Source organism: Ursus arctos, unplaced genomic scaffold (assembly GCF_023065955.2).
Source record: "Ursus arctos isolate Adak ecotype North America unplaced genomic scaffold, UrsArc2.0 scaffold_2, whole genome shotgun sequence".
NCBI lineage: Eukaryota > Metazoa > Chordata > Mammalia > Carnivora > Ursidae > Ursus > Ursus arctos.
Window position 1 is genome coordinate 24776431 of NW_026622874.1, and position 15333 is coordinate 24791763.

The window sequence follows — 15333 nt, forward strand, 5'->3', positions numbered from 1 at the left end:
GTAGTCACGTAGAACTGTCTAGAAGTTAGGCTGTGGTTCTCAGTTGCTGGTTGCTGGAAAAATCTCCTTCCTTAATATTTTTTAATGTGTCACAAACCTACGTTACACTACTATATGTCACAAGCAAAGACTTCTCATGATTATTTTACTCAGTAAATGATCTCATACTCAAAATTACATTCATTTGCACAGTAATTGCCAAATTAATGGTGATTTGGGATTAAACCCAAGGCTTTATAAATCTTAAATCCCTCATGTGACACCCTCTGAGTGTTCGGAAGGCAAAGATAGTATCTTCCCCTGAGTTATAACAGTGTCCTGTCATGCACGAGACTGGGCACATGGTAGATCAGCCAAACACACCTTTATCCACTCATATCACAGTACTGATGGAGTCCTTAATATACGCCAGGCACTCTTCTGGGTGTGGATATACCACTGTGAATAAAACAAATGAGGTCCCTCACTTCTTGAAACTTACCAAGTCTAGTAGGGAGGACAGACCTCAAGTAAACAAGCAAACAAATAAAAGTATAATTGCAAGCTACGTGCCATGGGAAAAATACAATCATTGGATTGAAACTTTCACCAAAACAACTACATAGGTCACCTTCCTTTCCCCAGGCTACATTCATCTTGAGGAAAAGCTTAGGGAGAATCTTCCATATCCCTAAAATGAGAGAACAGAGTAGGATCAATGGATGGGCAGGTGATTTAGGGTGACACACTCCAGGCTTTTACCTGTTGCTTAGCCCAGGTCCTCAACTCTGAGACCTTTATGTCCAGTAGCATCTGAACGGGTTCTCAGAGGTTCATACTCACAGATGCCCATTTTAGGAAGGAAGGCCCCAAATTTCTTGCTCTTCCCACACACCTGGATAAAGGACAGAATTTGTTCTCTATAATTAATTTTGCCCCAGGATGCTACTAAAATATTCTGCTATGGAACAAAGAGCATCTCTGACCCATTGCTTGTATGATCTCTGTGTCCCTTGTTTTGGAAAATGGGGTTCCTTAATAGCACACTCTGATCTCAACAGCTGATTGTAGCTGCCAATGTACAGTGGAGGTGGGGGGACATTTGTCCCACGCTGACTCCCACAAAGTTGAGCCAGGGATAATAATAAGACAGCGGCCCAAAGCAAAATAAAGATTAGTCATTGCTCTGCACATTTTTCAAACAGGTCCCTCATAGCAGAGGAGCCACTGAAAAGCTATGATTTTGAGTGGCTGCAGAAAAGCACGCTTGCTTTTCAGTTTTGTTAACATATGTTCAGCATGGATTTGAAAATTGCCATTTGAAATGAAAGGAACACTAGATAACAAAACCACGGAGTTCAGAAAAGTCTCGACAACTTAGCCCCAATATTAATTTAATATTAATTAAAATATATATCATAATTTACACCTGTGCTAGGCCAAACTACCTTTCCCAAATCCATGCATAGGAGAGTTATTTAAGCCATTATCAAAGTCAACGAGATTGCAAGGGAAACATATTATCAAACCAAGAGGACAAACTCTTCAAGCACTTTCACGGAGGCATATTATTTTTGAAATAATTCATATGCTTTTTACGAATCATTTAAATATAATCATTTGATAACGCTTTGTTGGTCTTTGCTACTCTATGTATAATCAGAATTTTTTTACACTACTTAGCTAATGAGTGAAACTTATCAGGTTTAAAAATTGACTCTAATGTTAAAATTTGAGGATAATTTCACGTGCTAGGATATACTGGTCCCCGTTTAATTGGGACTCAACTGGGCCACCCATTTTCCCATTTATTTCCTACTTATTTCTTATTCAGTAAGGTCCTGTTACCCTCCAGGAAAAGAAAAAAAAGCCACATTTCTCTTATGTCTCATCAGTAAAAGATGAGACTTTTCCAGCTCAATTGTCAAGCTGCCCTCCAGATATTTCATGTATAATCACTCATCATTCACAGTAATCTCACTCTTCAGCTTCTAGGTCCTCCCTTTCTCAAAGGACATGCTCTCACATTGATTTCCACAAGGAACCAGCTCTTTCCATGGTGGGCAGAGCAGGGACATCAGGTTCTGAAGAACTCTTCCTCCTCTAAGTGGAATGGCCTTCTGCCCTCCCCCGTGAGCCCCAGAGAGAACAGCACAGGGATCTGAAGGAATCTCTTACATTAGAAGGATGGACAGGCTTGCTGGAGTGTAAGGTGGGGACAGGAGGTCACACTGTGAGGAGCCTTGAGCCTTGCTAAAATGTCGGAACCATTACTGCGGAGGCAATAATAACTTTAATAAGCACTTGCTAAGGGTTTGGCACTATACTGAACACTGAATATATTTTACCTTATTTAATTCTCACAAGACCAAAATATAGTTATTTTTAATTTCCACTTATACGTGAGGAAATAGAAGTTCAGAGAGTTAAGACAGCTAATAATTCATAATGCTGGGATTCAGACCTAAGTCAGGCTCTGAAATCTATGTCCTTATTTATGATATTACAGTGCCTTTTCAGATGTGAATCACAGGAAGGTTTTAACCAAAGAAGGGACAGCAAAAGAAACCAGTAGTTCCTGAGCTCAAATATTGAGCTATCTATCCTCTTAGCCTTAATCAGCCTAGGGTCTGTGGGTGTTCATGGAAAGAAAAAGGTACAGATGGAACAGATGGACAAGGTCAGGGATGCCCTTCTCCACCTGGTCCATTGGTCTTGTCTGACTCCAAGCAGAGACAGATGGATCTGAGGGCTGAGGAGAGATCCATACCAAGCCACCAAGTTGAGTTTACAGGGGTTAATGGCTTGCACCAAACTACAACAACAGAGGTAGAAGAGAGTTTAATGTAATAGGGAAAGCCCCTAAACTTGAAATAAAAAATACCAGCTGTTAAAGAACTAGTTTTGCTACTAGTCAAATGAGTCAAAACAGTTAGTCTCAAGCAATCCACTTCTCAACTATAAAACAGGGCTGTTGAGTGACGAATGAAATAAATAATGTGAAAGCACTTTAAAAGTTCTAAAGACCAGTGGAAATGCTGTACTTGTCTTGTCTAGGTCCTGTTGGTTAGGCTAGTTCATGTATTTGTGTATTTTTCTTCCTCACCCCTACCTCAGCATTGCTTGGGGTCTCCCATGAGCCCTAAATCCTTTGCAACTCTGCCAACTTCCTTTGCTTTGTGACCAGGGCACTAATTCTATAATAACTGGTTAGTGTATAATCCTTTCCTTCCCACAAATGCACCTCAATGAGCTCCCAATACAGTCATTATTGCCTTTGAAAACGTTCTCCTTCGCAAAACACAGCACCATACTCTACCCAAAAGGTCCAAGCACTGAGAAGCAGCAAGAGACAGCAAAGCACTTTACTATCTCCTAGCAGTTTTGTTATTCAGGCTGGGGAACAGTGACCTGATCTGTCTTGCTTCCTAGTCTTCATATTCTAAACATACCCAAGACCCCTCATCTGCTGATCTTTCCCAGAAGGCCTTGGCACTGGCTAAAGTTCAGCCAATACGCTCCCCCAGCAGGAGACTAATTCATAATGCTAGGTTGTAGCTCTGTGAGTGTGGATTAGGCAGATGGCTTGCAGGTCACATGATCTGAGCTGATCCTTCCCTAGTCCCATCACAAAATCTGCTCTGAGTTACTCTAAAACTTACTTTTAAATTTGGAGGGCATGGTGATGGATTTCTACTAATGCTGCAGGACTGAGCTCTTCCTACATCTGTGAAGGCTTGCCGCATGTGCAGGGTGTGTCTTACATCTGAAGCTGGTTAGCCAAATTACTGGCTACCATGTGAACGGGGCCGTGTTCCCTGACTGGACTGTTTCATTTTGTTTGTTTATGTGGCCACAGGCTGAGATCCCATTTATAATCAACCATCTCCCAAATCTGTGCTTGTTAATAAAGGGAACTGCTTGGGCATTCACACCCATTGCCTCCATATGATAAAGGTCTCCAAATGCACATTTTCCAGCAGCACCAATGCCGCAGATCACAGACAATGCATTTTCCAGCATTCATCAAAAAACATGCAGGCTGGGGCTTAATGCCAAGAGCAGGTAGACTGAGAACTTATCTCTTTCTTTCAGGCACCCCCTCCATGTGGCTCCCACTCTATCCCTCCTAATTCATCCCAAAACCCATTTTCAAGGCAGCTCGGTACAATACAGCATTAGGCACCCCAAGAGTCCCTGGCCGTTAATCATCTTTAGTGTCCCTGCCTGGGCACAAAGTCAGGGAAAGTCACTCTTGAGGTGACTCTTCAAGCTGGAGTCTTGAGAAACAACATCTTTCTATCTGCTCACTGCTGGAAATTTCCAATTCCAGCTCGGCCAGCATCCTAAATCCACAGTTAATTGGCTACCTGACGGCTAAATTTAATTTTAATCCTTCATTCTCTTCCACAGAACAGTGGAACTGGATGACCTGTCTGGCTCAGTGGTAAATGGGTCTTCTTTGCATGAAGCAGGACTTTGTCCACTTTTTTTTTTTTCCCCTCCAGGATTAATGTGTTCCTTTGGGAGATGCCCTTTCAGTTCTAGAAGAATAGGGGTTGTCAAGAAAGAAGTTCCACAGCAAAGCGTGAGATTTGAGGGGGACTGTCTCAGAGGCAGGGAGTGAAGAAGAGGAAGGAGTCAGGTATAGCGTGAAATGTCTGTTCTATGGTTACTGGGCTCTGCTGAGGCTAAGTACATACTAGCATTTCCGCTCCTTTCTTAGAGCACATATTCACGCCTTTACAAACATAAAACCAGAACCAGGGTACCATATTCTGTGGCTCCTTAGGGCCCTTCTAAATCTAAAATTGTCTCTATCTGTGTATTTCACTGAATGAATTCAGAACCAGCTTGGCCACTGCAGCTGGTTCTGAAATGCACTCAAAAGACCTTATCCATCTGAAAGACGAGGGCAGCATGTCAAGTGTCAGAAAAGCAGCATACTTCAATGAAAAGAATGTCATAAAAGCTAATGTGGGAATTCTGGTTCCTTCTGGCATCAAGAGGGAGATTGACTCATGCTTTTCCTTTCTGGCGAAGCACTGAATAATTAAAGGCCAAGTGCGACTGTGATCCAGATCCCCCGCGTGCCAGGGAGTCCTGACCTTACCTCTTGCCCCACTAGGATGGCAAACAGCAAGGGAAAGCTTTGGCCTCAGCTGCCAGAGAGCCTGCGTGACTCTGACTGATGCTCAGGCCCCTGATAGGGGAGGAGGTAGGAGAAGAACTGCTAGTTCTTTTTCTTTGAAATTGTTTGTGTTGACAAGTCATTACACGCTGTGAGTTTACTAGTTAGAATCCAATCCAGGAAAGCTCACCTGGTGACTTGACTTGAGCTAGTCAAGTAACACGCTGTAGAACAAAGGGAATGAAGAGGATGAGGGGCTTGGCTTGTAGCGCAGGATCTCACACACAAACATACGTCCCCGTGCTCTCCTGCCTTTCCTCCTGAGACGCTGTCCCCGCCCAGCTGCCCGTCCAAATCCCTTCACTAGACTATTTCAGATGCGAAACCTGAGGGCCAGATGGCATCACTATCACTGAGCACGATCCCATAAAGCTCATGAACTCAACCTGACATAGGAGCCACGTGACTTCCCAATGAGGCAGCTGACTCCAGCAGGATGCCCCAAAGTGAGGGAATGTGCCTCATGTGCAGATACCCAGAAATGCCAAGGCTGGAACCATCTTTGTTGTCCCACCCAGGAGGCTGGGAGGCAGACACGATGGTGAGAGGGTGTGAGGAAACTGGGAAAAGCAGTTGCTGGCCCTTCAGTGTAAAATAATTATCAAACAGAAGAATCCTTCTTTTTCAGCTAGAAAAAGATAAAAGAGAAAGGTTTCACAGATCCAGTCACTCACCAGACTTTTCTTGAAACCTCAAGGAGGAAAAGGCACAGTCAGGACATTTATAGTTGGCAAACACTCTGTCTCCATATGGCCCAGAAAGTGGGGTGTTGTGAGGGCAGCGGAACGAGGGAGAAACATACCCAACCTCTGCCAAAACTCTGCCCATCTCTCTACACAGGTATCTGGCTGAGGCAGGAGACCTGAGTGTTCTTATAAATGCTTTATAATGTAAAAGTGTGCCGGGAGGAACAGGAAAGGTGCCATGGAGTATCTTTCCGTTGATTTTCTCATCTCCCAGGATGCCCACACTTAGAAAAGAAATCCCCTTTCCCTTCTCCTCAAAAGTCAATAATAGAAGTTCCCAAACAGAATTTGTCAGGTTTACATTATAAACAATCCCCTCACTTGAGGTACGCAGCTATAGAGGAGAGAGAGCTCTCTTCAGCCACTACGTAAACAACATATATGCTTATAGAAAACATACATGATGGCAGGTGCAGACCTCTGCAGAAGGGCTCAGGGGACCACGCAGCTTCCTTTGAGAATTCAGCTACAGGCCATTTCCTCCCCTTGGTTAGGGGTATTACTCTTGGGGCTTGGGCTAGGTTCTGAGAAGATCCTGGCTGGTCTCAGTGAAAGGGATGCCAAGTCACCTCTGACTTCTGAGGCATCACGTGAAGGTGTTACCACAGCAATCATCGTCCGCTCTCCTCCGCAGCAGCCTCTCCTCAGGAGGAGGAGAGCAAGATAGGGCAGGGGGAAGGTCATGTGAATGGTGGACATTCCCAGAGGCAAATTTATGGATTATAATGATGAAAGCTGTAACTGCAAGGAGGGAGGTCCTTGAAAAGCCTGCAGAAAACCCCACATTTGGCTTCCTGTTGGCTTGAGGCTCCTACCATGGCCCAGCAGTGCAACACAGGCTTCCTTCTGCTGTGTGCCCCAGGCCAGGCCCTCACTCTGCTGGCAGGTGGGACCCGGCCAACCCTACCAAAATGATGGGAGAGCTGAATTCTCTGGTGCCCTTAATGAGGAAGGGGAGAGAAGAGAGTTAGGAAGCGTGGTGCATGAGCAAGAGAAAGCATTACCTGGACCTCAGCAATATGACGAAGGCCAGAGGAGAGGGCTGTGAGCCTGGTCCATGAGCAGGAGAAAGGGGAGAGGAAATGTGCATGGCCAGCTTGGAAGGATGGTAACAGAAGACAGTGGATGGAGAAGGGTGAGCAAGTACCATTTACATTTCCAGGGAAATTAAGTAAAAGTTCAGGAAGTGACATCACTAAAAGCAAGTGATGGATCATAACTCTCAATCCATCACGTAAGTGTGGACCCCAGAACCAGGGGATTCTTGGGGTTCCCTGCACTGTACCTGGTCTGAGGACCCACAGAGAGGCTTCGGTTCTGGGGCTGTTAAGGCTTCCCCTGCCACCAGCACCAAAGCCACCACCGCCATGTTTTCAAAGGGCACAAAAAAAGAACAAGACAGATGACAACCCTCCAGCCCACTGTCATCACTCTGAATCTGAGGAGACACGACTGGACCGTGGACACGAGGCAGGGATGCAGAGGTTTCCTCTAAAACTCACCCCCTCCCCATGGGCACCTACACACCTGCCTGGTTACCAGGGTGTGTGTCAGTGTGCGTGTGTGCATGTGCATGTGCGTGCATGTGTGTGTGCACGTGTGTGTATGTAAAACAACCAAGTCCTGGAAACCAGCCTGTGTTCATCTTCAACTATTTGCACACATTATATATCAATACATACTTGGCTCCAGTATCTGGACTTCAGGATGCGATGAGAAAATGGGAGGATAAGGAAGGGAATTAACATCTAATAAATCACTGAACATTATATCAAAGCTAATGATGTACTATATGTTGGCAAATTGAATTTAAATTAAAAAAAAATATACTGATCATTCACATTGTGCCACGCCCTATGTGCTAAGCACTCCACACACGTTGTTTTGACTCCATTTCAGAGATGAGAAACTGCGGTTAGGAGGGTTACGATCTTGCTATGTTGCTCTAGGACATGATGCAGGTAAGTAGAAGGGCTGGGATTCAAAGCAGGGCCTGCCTGAGTCCATAGCCCACACCTGCCTCCCACTCTGCCCTGCCACCCCAGTGAGCTCTGATCTCCCTAAAGATGGGGAGGATTCTCTCCCATATACTTCTCCCTCCTTGACTTTTGTTTCCTCAAAGAGAGACAAACTACTTTACTGAGATCAAAATAAGAAAGAACAATATGGTGAATAATATATGCAAATGAATTGATAACATGAGAAGGGAACTTGACCTTTTAAAAATTCAAGGGTGATTATTTATCCCTAACAAAGTAAGTAGGCCTCCTTAGGAAAAAGACTTCAATGATTTTTTTTTCTAAGAAGGAGGAAGAGGAGCTGGGAGTCCCCTTGGTAGAGCCAGAGTTGCCTTGATTTTTATCTTGAGGTGAGAATTTACACGAGGTCCAGATGCTTTGGAAAACACCATGCTTTTGTGAAATTTCCTTGGAAATAGCTCAGTCATGTCTAATAGGAGGTCTTGTGAGAGACACAGGTGATTCCGTGTGAGTCTAATGGGGGGCGGTTTAATACACTGGTGCACATGGGGGACAAGGCACACTGACATTGTCCTGCCAGTCCAGCTCAGGGCTACCAACCACATTCAGCCTGGCTCTCCTTTGGAGGGTCCCCCGTGGCTGGGACAGCAGTGCAAATAGCCCACTTCTAGGTTCTGGAAGATCTTAAGTTCTTAGCACAGCTGGGGACATTTCATCTCTTCTCCTATAGAGAGCTCCCCATCCTCAGGCACTTGGGGAATGTTCCTTCTTAACTCTCACTCCACCTCTTTCTTGGCCAGGATGGACAGAAGTGGAAGCTGATGGTGTTTAAGGAGAAGAGGGGGATGGATGAGCCCTTTCTGACCACTTGGACCTGGGAAGGTCCAACCTCTGCAGGTGCTCTGTCCCTTCCCTTTTGCAGTTGCTACCACTGACAGCAACTCCCAGATGCTTCCCTTCTGCCTTATCACAGTGTAGCCAGACTCGCTTAAAGACTCAGCCCTCTCTTGTACTTGGAGAGGCTAGAGAGAAGTCTTCTGTGCCACCTGGAAAAGGGGGAAACTCTCTGGCAGTGCACAAGGTACAGACAGGGCCCAAAAGGTTGTCATTCATCTTCTGGGCACTCTACACAAGCTTAGGGAAAAGGCCCTGACCATGTGTATTTCCTAGCTATACCCTGGAGGGCCAAGAGAGCCCCTTCCTTGGCTGGATGACAGAGGAAATACCAGCATGTGGTTGAAAACCTGCTACAGCTGGATCAACGTTTGGGAAAAAAAAATTTCCCAAACGTAATGAGCCTGGTTTAGTCACCTGAATGTCTTCCTCAGTGAGTTACCAAGGAAGTTGTGAAAGTCTTATATTCTGGAGCTAAACATACTAACATGGTTCTTATGTCTGTGACATATCTCTGAGGTACCCCTGCTCATGAGCAGAGAATCTCCTCATACCCTAGAGTCTGTGATCCTCAACTTTGTTCTACCCTCTGCATTCTTCTTCCAAGCTGACTCTTTGTTGACATATCCAAGAAAGGAAAGGGTACACGAGCTGTCCCCTGGGTCCCTTCCTGAGCCCACGGAGGCACTGCCCACATGGTGAGCACCTGCCCATGCTTAGTTATCTCCAAGAAAGGAACTCCAGGGCCTCTGACTTCTTCGCAGGGACTCCCACGGCTCCTCCGTCACCAGTGCTGCCAAGTGGGGCAGTGAGCTGAAGCTATAAGGCTCCCAGGAGCACCACAGAGGGCAAGTGGGAAGCAGATTTCCAGGGCAGCTTTCTTTGGCACCACTCTGAGTGAACTGCCTCTCACGCTGGCCTTGGAGAAGGCCTCAAATTACTCAGAGTCTCAAGAAGAAGGGACAAAAGGAAACTGAACAAGAAGAAAGAGTTACACTTACGCCAAAGCAAAGGCCACCAATGCGCCAACAACCACCACAAAGTCCAGGATGTTCCACAGGTCTCGGAAGTAGGACCCGTCCTGCAGGATCAAGCCCTGGTCTATCATCTGAAGGAGAAGGATGTCAACAGCCATGGATGAGCCCACAGGAACCGGCAATGCACCCAGAGCTCAGGGCTCCCCAGGTCAATGCCTCTACAGCCATTGTCTCCACAATCAACCCTACACAAGGACCTGAAGAGCAAGAGCACAGGTCCCACAGGCTCTCTCCACCTAACTATGAAGCCCAAGGCCCCTTGTCATGGCCACCAAGGTTCAACTAAACTCCTTGGCTCTCACATTCCTCCTTCCTTTAGTGGCTCAGAGCACCAGGCATCACCACATATGCACAGATGGGGAAAACCCAAGATGGGAGAGACTATGAACAAGACAGAAATGTTAGGGCAGTGGGGAACAGACTGTTAAGCAGTGAGTGCAGCTGGGACTACCTGGAGTCCAGGAAGACTCATCCCTAGTTGACCCTTTGCCTTGGCTCAAACCAGGGGGCACACTGGGGAGGCAAGTACAGTCCCCACGCCTGTCTACATTTCTGCCTGCCTGAGAGCAGGCTGAATCTTCCCTGGGCCATAACCACAGGTCTGCCCCAGTCTAAAGAGATCCACACAGTCATGCTGTGCCATGAAGTCTGGTCATGACAGACTTCATCAGAATTCTGAGGCCAGAAGAGGGGTCACCAGAGGCCCTACTGAGGTGTGTCATTGTCTGGTAGGTGGCAGCACTGGGGAAGGGCACTATACTAAAGGAGCAGACCCATGACCCATGCAAACCCTGGAGCCCAGCTTTTCTCTGAAGGCTTTTACCTTTATAACCATCTCAAAGGTGAACACGCCAGTGAAAACATAGTCAAAATACCTCAGGACCTGTAAGACACATATGGTGAAGGGGAAGATGACCATGTGTGGCCACCACGCTATATACGCTCCTGTCTACTCACACACATGCAATCCCGCACCCCCACCCCAGGTCACTTCTACCTCAGAACAGAAGCTTGGGATTGTAACTGCTAGCTGGACACAGGGAGGAGAGGAGTCATGCATTCTGCTAGAGCCTCAGGACCCAGTGGTCAGTGCTTGGTTCCTCCCTCCCCTTGGCCAGAACTTAACTTCTTGGGTCCCAATTGCCCCACAAATCTCTCCTTTAGGACCTGGAATCCTTGTCAGTTGCCATCCTCCCCACCCACTCCCCCGTCATACCTCCCGACATACACCCTTGGGACCTCCAGGAGATGTCTCAGCTCCCTGGGGTAGAGCTTCAGCTCCCCCAATTCATGCACATCTCTCGTGATCTGACATCAGACCCCCCCACCCCACACAAGCCTCTGGGTGGCTGCAAAGACTGGCTGGCTCTGGATGTAAGGCCCACTGCTGAAGCCTCAGGGCACGTGGTGTGGCTGGGGAGTGGAGACGGGGGAGAAGGGGCTGATCTTGAAATGGTCCACACTTTGCCCTGAGGAACAGGAATGGGCCATTTCTTAAGCTTTCTTCATTTCCCCAGCAACCTTCCTTAGTTCACCTTTAATACTAGGATGGGGAGGGGCTGAGAAGGGGTGGGTCCCAGGGCAAATGGCTCTTGTGCACCCACTTTGTTGCGCTCCGAGTTGGTCAGGACGGGGTCCTCGGCTGCCAAGGCGATGCTGCTGGCCGCGATCACCAGGAGAATGCACATCTCAAAGTAGCGCAGGCTCACGATGTAGTGGCAGGCCCTGCGGATCCTGGGGGGCAGAGGAGCCAACGGAACTGCCTCTGCTTCCCTCCCCTCCCCATCCCTCACTCCCCACCCTCATGCACATCAGCCTCCTCCAGACAGCCAGGCCCTGGCCAGAGGAAGCCATGGGGAGAGCAATTTAATTTCGCAGGCACCACCCGTGATTTAAAGCTCCAGTGGGAGAAGGTAATCAGATTGGTTAGAGGCTGCAGTATGCAAGCCAAGATACATTATCTGTAGGCACGTCTGAGCCATGGGAGCAGCCAGCGTCAGACGACACGCACTCCGCATGGCCACACGCTACCCTCCACTGTATCTCAGTGTCTACTCTCCCACCATACAGAAACTGGGACATAGCAAGGAAATCAGAAGAACCAAGAAACGTAACAATAGACCTTGATTCCTAATGAGAGCAGCAACAGGTTTTCAGGAGCTCCAGGTATTCTGATTAAATTATGTTCTATAGACTGTATTCTGGACTTGGGTGACCTGACATACCTTAGCCCAAGTTCCTTCCTTCCCAGAGCCTTGCCTGAATACTGCTCATGTGGTCACTGAAAACCTTTTTGTCTTCCTAGCCTCAGAAGCTGGTCTATGCGTACATCTTGCTCATTTCCAGGGCAAAAGGCAGTTCAGTCTAACCTTCCAGAATCTTCTCTGCCACCTCCATCTTATGCCCCTACCTCTGCTTTGAGGAACATGCCCATTTCAAAATCCACACATGGGGTAGAGGGACCAATACTCTTAAACTCCAGGGGATGATCTATTTATTCTAGGCTCCACAGTCTCAGTTCTGTCCACCACTGGAATATTTGGTGACACATCCAAAGTAGATTTCCTTCCTCCCACCCCACCCCCACACAACCTACTGACCAAATAAAAGGAATAAGAGGCATAGGGTCCTTTTCTCATGACATCTCTCATGCTTTCCTGTCTCAAATTACTTTGTAGACTCAGCCCAGAGCTCAGAGGCTGTTCAATCCCATGACCCACCGCCCCCAGTGAGCACCCAGCACATTTCAGATGTCTGGCCACAGTTCACTAAGAAGCATCAGGAGGATGAGTGGACCCTCATCTCTCCTTCTCCTCATCACCCGCCCCTGGCTCTAACCCTGGCACCGAAGGGGGAGCGACGGGAAGGTGCCTTACGGGTTGGTGGTGCTGAAGATGAACATGGAGCTGTGGGGCACCATGGCTTTGCCCGTCTCACGCTTCTCCTTTTTCTGCTGCTTCTTCTCCACCTCCTCCTCCTCCTCTTTGATCTCTGCCTCCTTCAAGGGACTGGCTTCTCCATCAGTCTTGTTGCTAACTGCAAAAGGAACATGTTGAAATCATCAGAAACCTTGCCGCCTGTGAGAATGGTGCCCTTTGTTTCCCATGGGGATGGGACAGAGAGGAGGGGAAGGGGTCAGAGGAATGTGTCTAGCCAGGTACTCTGCAAACACTGGGGGTGTTCACTATTACACTGAATTAAGCCCTTGCTCTCGTTCTTGCCTGGCCCTTACCCTAATTTTTCATGGTATGACCTTTTTTTGCCATATAAATAATAATCATGTTTCCCAGGGTCACAGAAGGATTGTTTCTGCTGTGAAGTTTACAAAGTTGACATATCTAAAATCTAGATTCTTTGCTATATTCACTTACTGAATTTTCAAATCACTACACTCTGAATGGCATGTATTCTGCCCATTATATATATGGGAAAACTGAAGCTCAGGGAATTCAAGTACCTATCCTAAGTTCATACAGCTAGTTCCCAATTCAAAATCCTGTAGCATTTTGATGATCTCACACTGCAATGGAAGATTTTAAGAAACCATTACTGTTTGCGGCTGACTTTCCGGCCGTGCTTGTTCTGGTCGTGATTAATGTTGAAATGGCAATGCAATATTCATGCCTCTATGGGACCATGCTTGCACTCCAGGACGGGAAGGACGAAGGAGCCCAAGGCTGAGTGGAGCTCTTGGGCCACCACCCTCCGTCTCCACATGCAGGTCAAACAGCGCGGGGTAAGTGGCAGAGAAGCGGACGATCTCTGAGCAGGGCAAGGGATGCAGCCAGCCTCTCCCACTGCTCTCTCTCAGCAAACTGCTCTACCTTGGAACCCTGTGCAAGCAGCAAACCATTGAGGTTCTGGCCCCTTCTGGGTCCTTCCAAGAGGTAACTCATCCAAAAGCCCTCTGATAATATGCTCTTACCTATGACCAAGGCCATCGACCAGCCCCAGAACAGGAACAGAGGAAGGTTGTCAACTTCTTAATGTTTCTCATCAGAGAGGGTCCAAAGCACTTATTAGAGCATAAAATGAAACAGACACCAAAAGAGGTTGTCTGAAATCCTGAGACATGCTCCAGTCAACCCCAGGAGTACTGGACATGGGAGACTTCATTTTCTAAAGCAGTATTGGCATTTTGAGTGTAGAGAAGGTGAAGGAATGGAGATGGAGCAGTGGAAGAAAGAAAAACAGGGAGAGGAGAAGACTATGAAAATGGAAAAATAAGGGAAAAGGGATGGAAAAAAGCAAGGGTGGGGTCTGTGGCTGGGGACAGCAGGTGGGATTAATGCAGGAATGGGGGTGGGTGAGGGTTAGGGTGGGGATGAGGGGGGCATAGGGATGGAGCTGGGGTTAGTATAGGGATAGCAGTGGGCTTAGGGTGGGGATGGGGTTAGGGCAGAGATAGGGGTTGGAGATTAGGGTTAGGGCTGGGATAGGGATGTTTTTAGGGGAGGAAAAGGGACGGGGTTGAAGCAAGGACAGGAGTGAGGTTGGGGTGGAGTTAGAGTGGGGATGGGGGGTAGGTCCATTTTTGTCTTTTCCTTTTGAGGTCTAGAGATTAACATCTATTGCCTGAGGGATCTAGGATAAAAACTGAGTAAAAGCTCCTTGGAGAAAAGAGTAGATAAGAGTAACAGATTCATAAAATGTTAGTGCTGAGAAAGACCTCAGAGATCACCCAATTCAATGCTTTCACTTTAGGTTTGACAAACTGAGGCCTTGGAGAAACAGGTTTGTGGAAGCCACACGGAGCAGTTTTGGGCCATTTCCTGCTCCATCGGAGATTCCCTAACTTGTCTAAGTGACAGGGCACCTTGGAGGTCCTGGAGAACACCACCAAATATTCACATGGTAAGTGAAAAAGCTGAATATATATCTGGGTACAAAACCACATGTGACCTCTCTGAAGTCTCTATATTGGTCACAGGGGCCAAGGCTGAAGGAAATTTTATGGACAAAATTTAAGCTGGAGATAATTCTAACTTATTTTCCTGCAACCAAGATAAAACTACTGCTATCATTTACTTGCTGAAGAATGACTTTGTCCTGCTGGTGGGGTTTTTCACGTAGCTTTACTGGGTGACTCCAGAGTCACAATGGTCCCCCAGCCCCAGGTGGGATGGGTGGTGAGGGTGAAGAGGGATAGGGACTGCGTTCTCACTGTGAACCACAGTTGAGTCCACCAAGGGGCCCACGTCGGGGATGGCGACGGTGATGCTGGTGCTGTCGGTGGTGGCCTTGTCTGTGTTGGCCGTGGTGCAGGAGAGGTCAGGCTCACTCTGGCTGATGGCCCTGCCCATGTCCAACTGCACGTCGCCCAGCAGGGCCTGCTCACTGCTGCCCTCCGCCTCCTGCTCCGTCAGTGCCATATCCTTCCCCACTTCCAGCTCTGGCTGGGCCAGGACCAGGGGCGTGCTGGCCTCATCAAGGGCTCCTGCCAGCCCGGAGCCTCTGGGCACCATCAGACTGTTGGTCCTGAAGGGACAGAGGAGGAGACAGCTACT

General features: G+C 47.6%; 1 protein-coding gene across 1 annotated transcript in view; it reads right to left on the reverse strand.

Moving 5' to 3' along the window:
* CACNA1E (calcium voltage-gated channel subunit alpha1 E) overlaps positions 1 to 15333 on the reverse strand; it is a 310736-nt gene that overhangs the window by 53178 nt on the left and 242225 nt on the right. Inside the window, exons 21-25 of the mRNA XM_057315519.1 lie at positions 14991 to 15304; positions 12703 to 12862; positions 11431 to 11560; positions 10650 to 10709; positions 9791 to 9897 (exon numbers count right to left, since the gene is read on the reverse strand). Coding sequence (XP_057171502.1) covers positions 9791 to 9897; positions 10650 to 10709; positions 11431 to 11560; positions 12703 to 12862; positions 14991 to 15304 — 771 coding nt within the window. The remainder of the gene's footprint in view (positions 1 to 9790; positions 9898 to 10649; positions 10710 to 11430; positions 11561 to 12702; positions 12863 to 14990; positions 15305 to 15333) is intronic.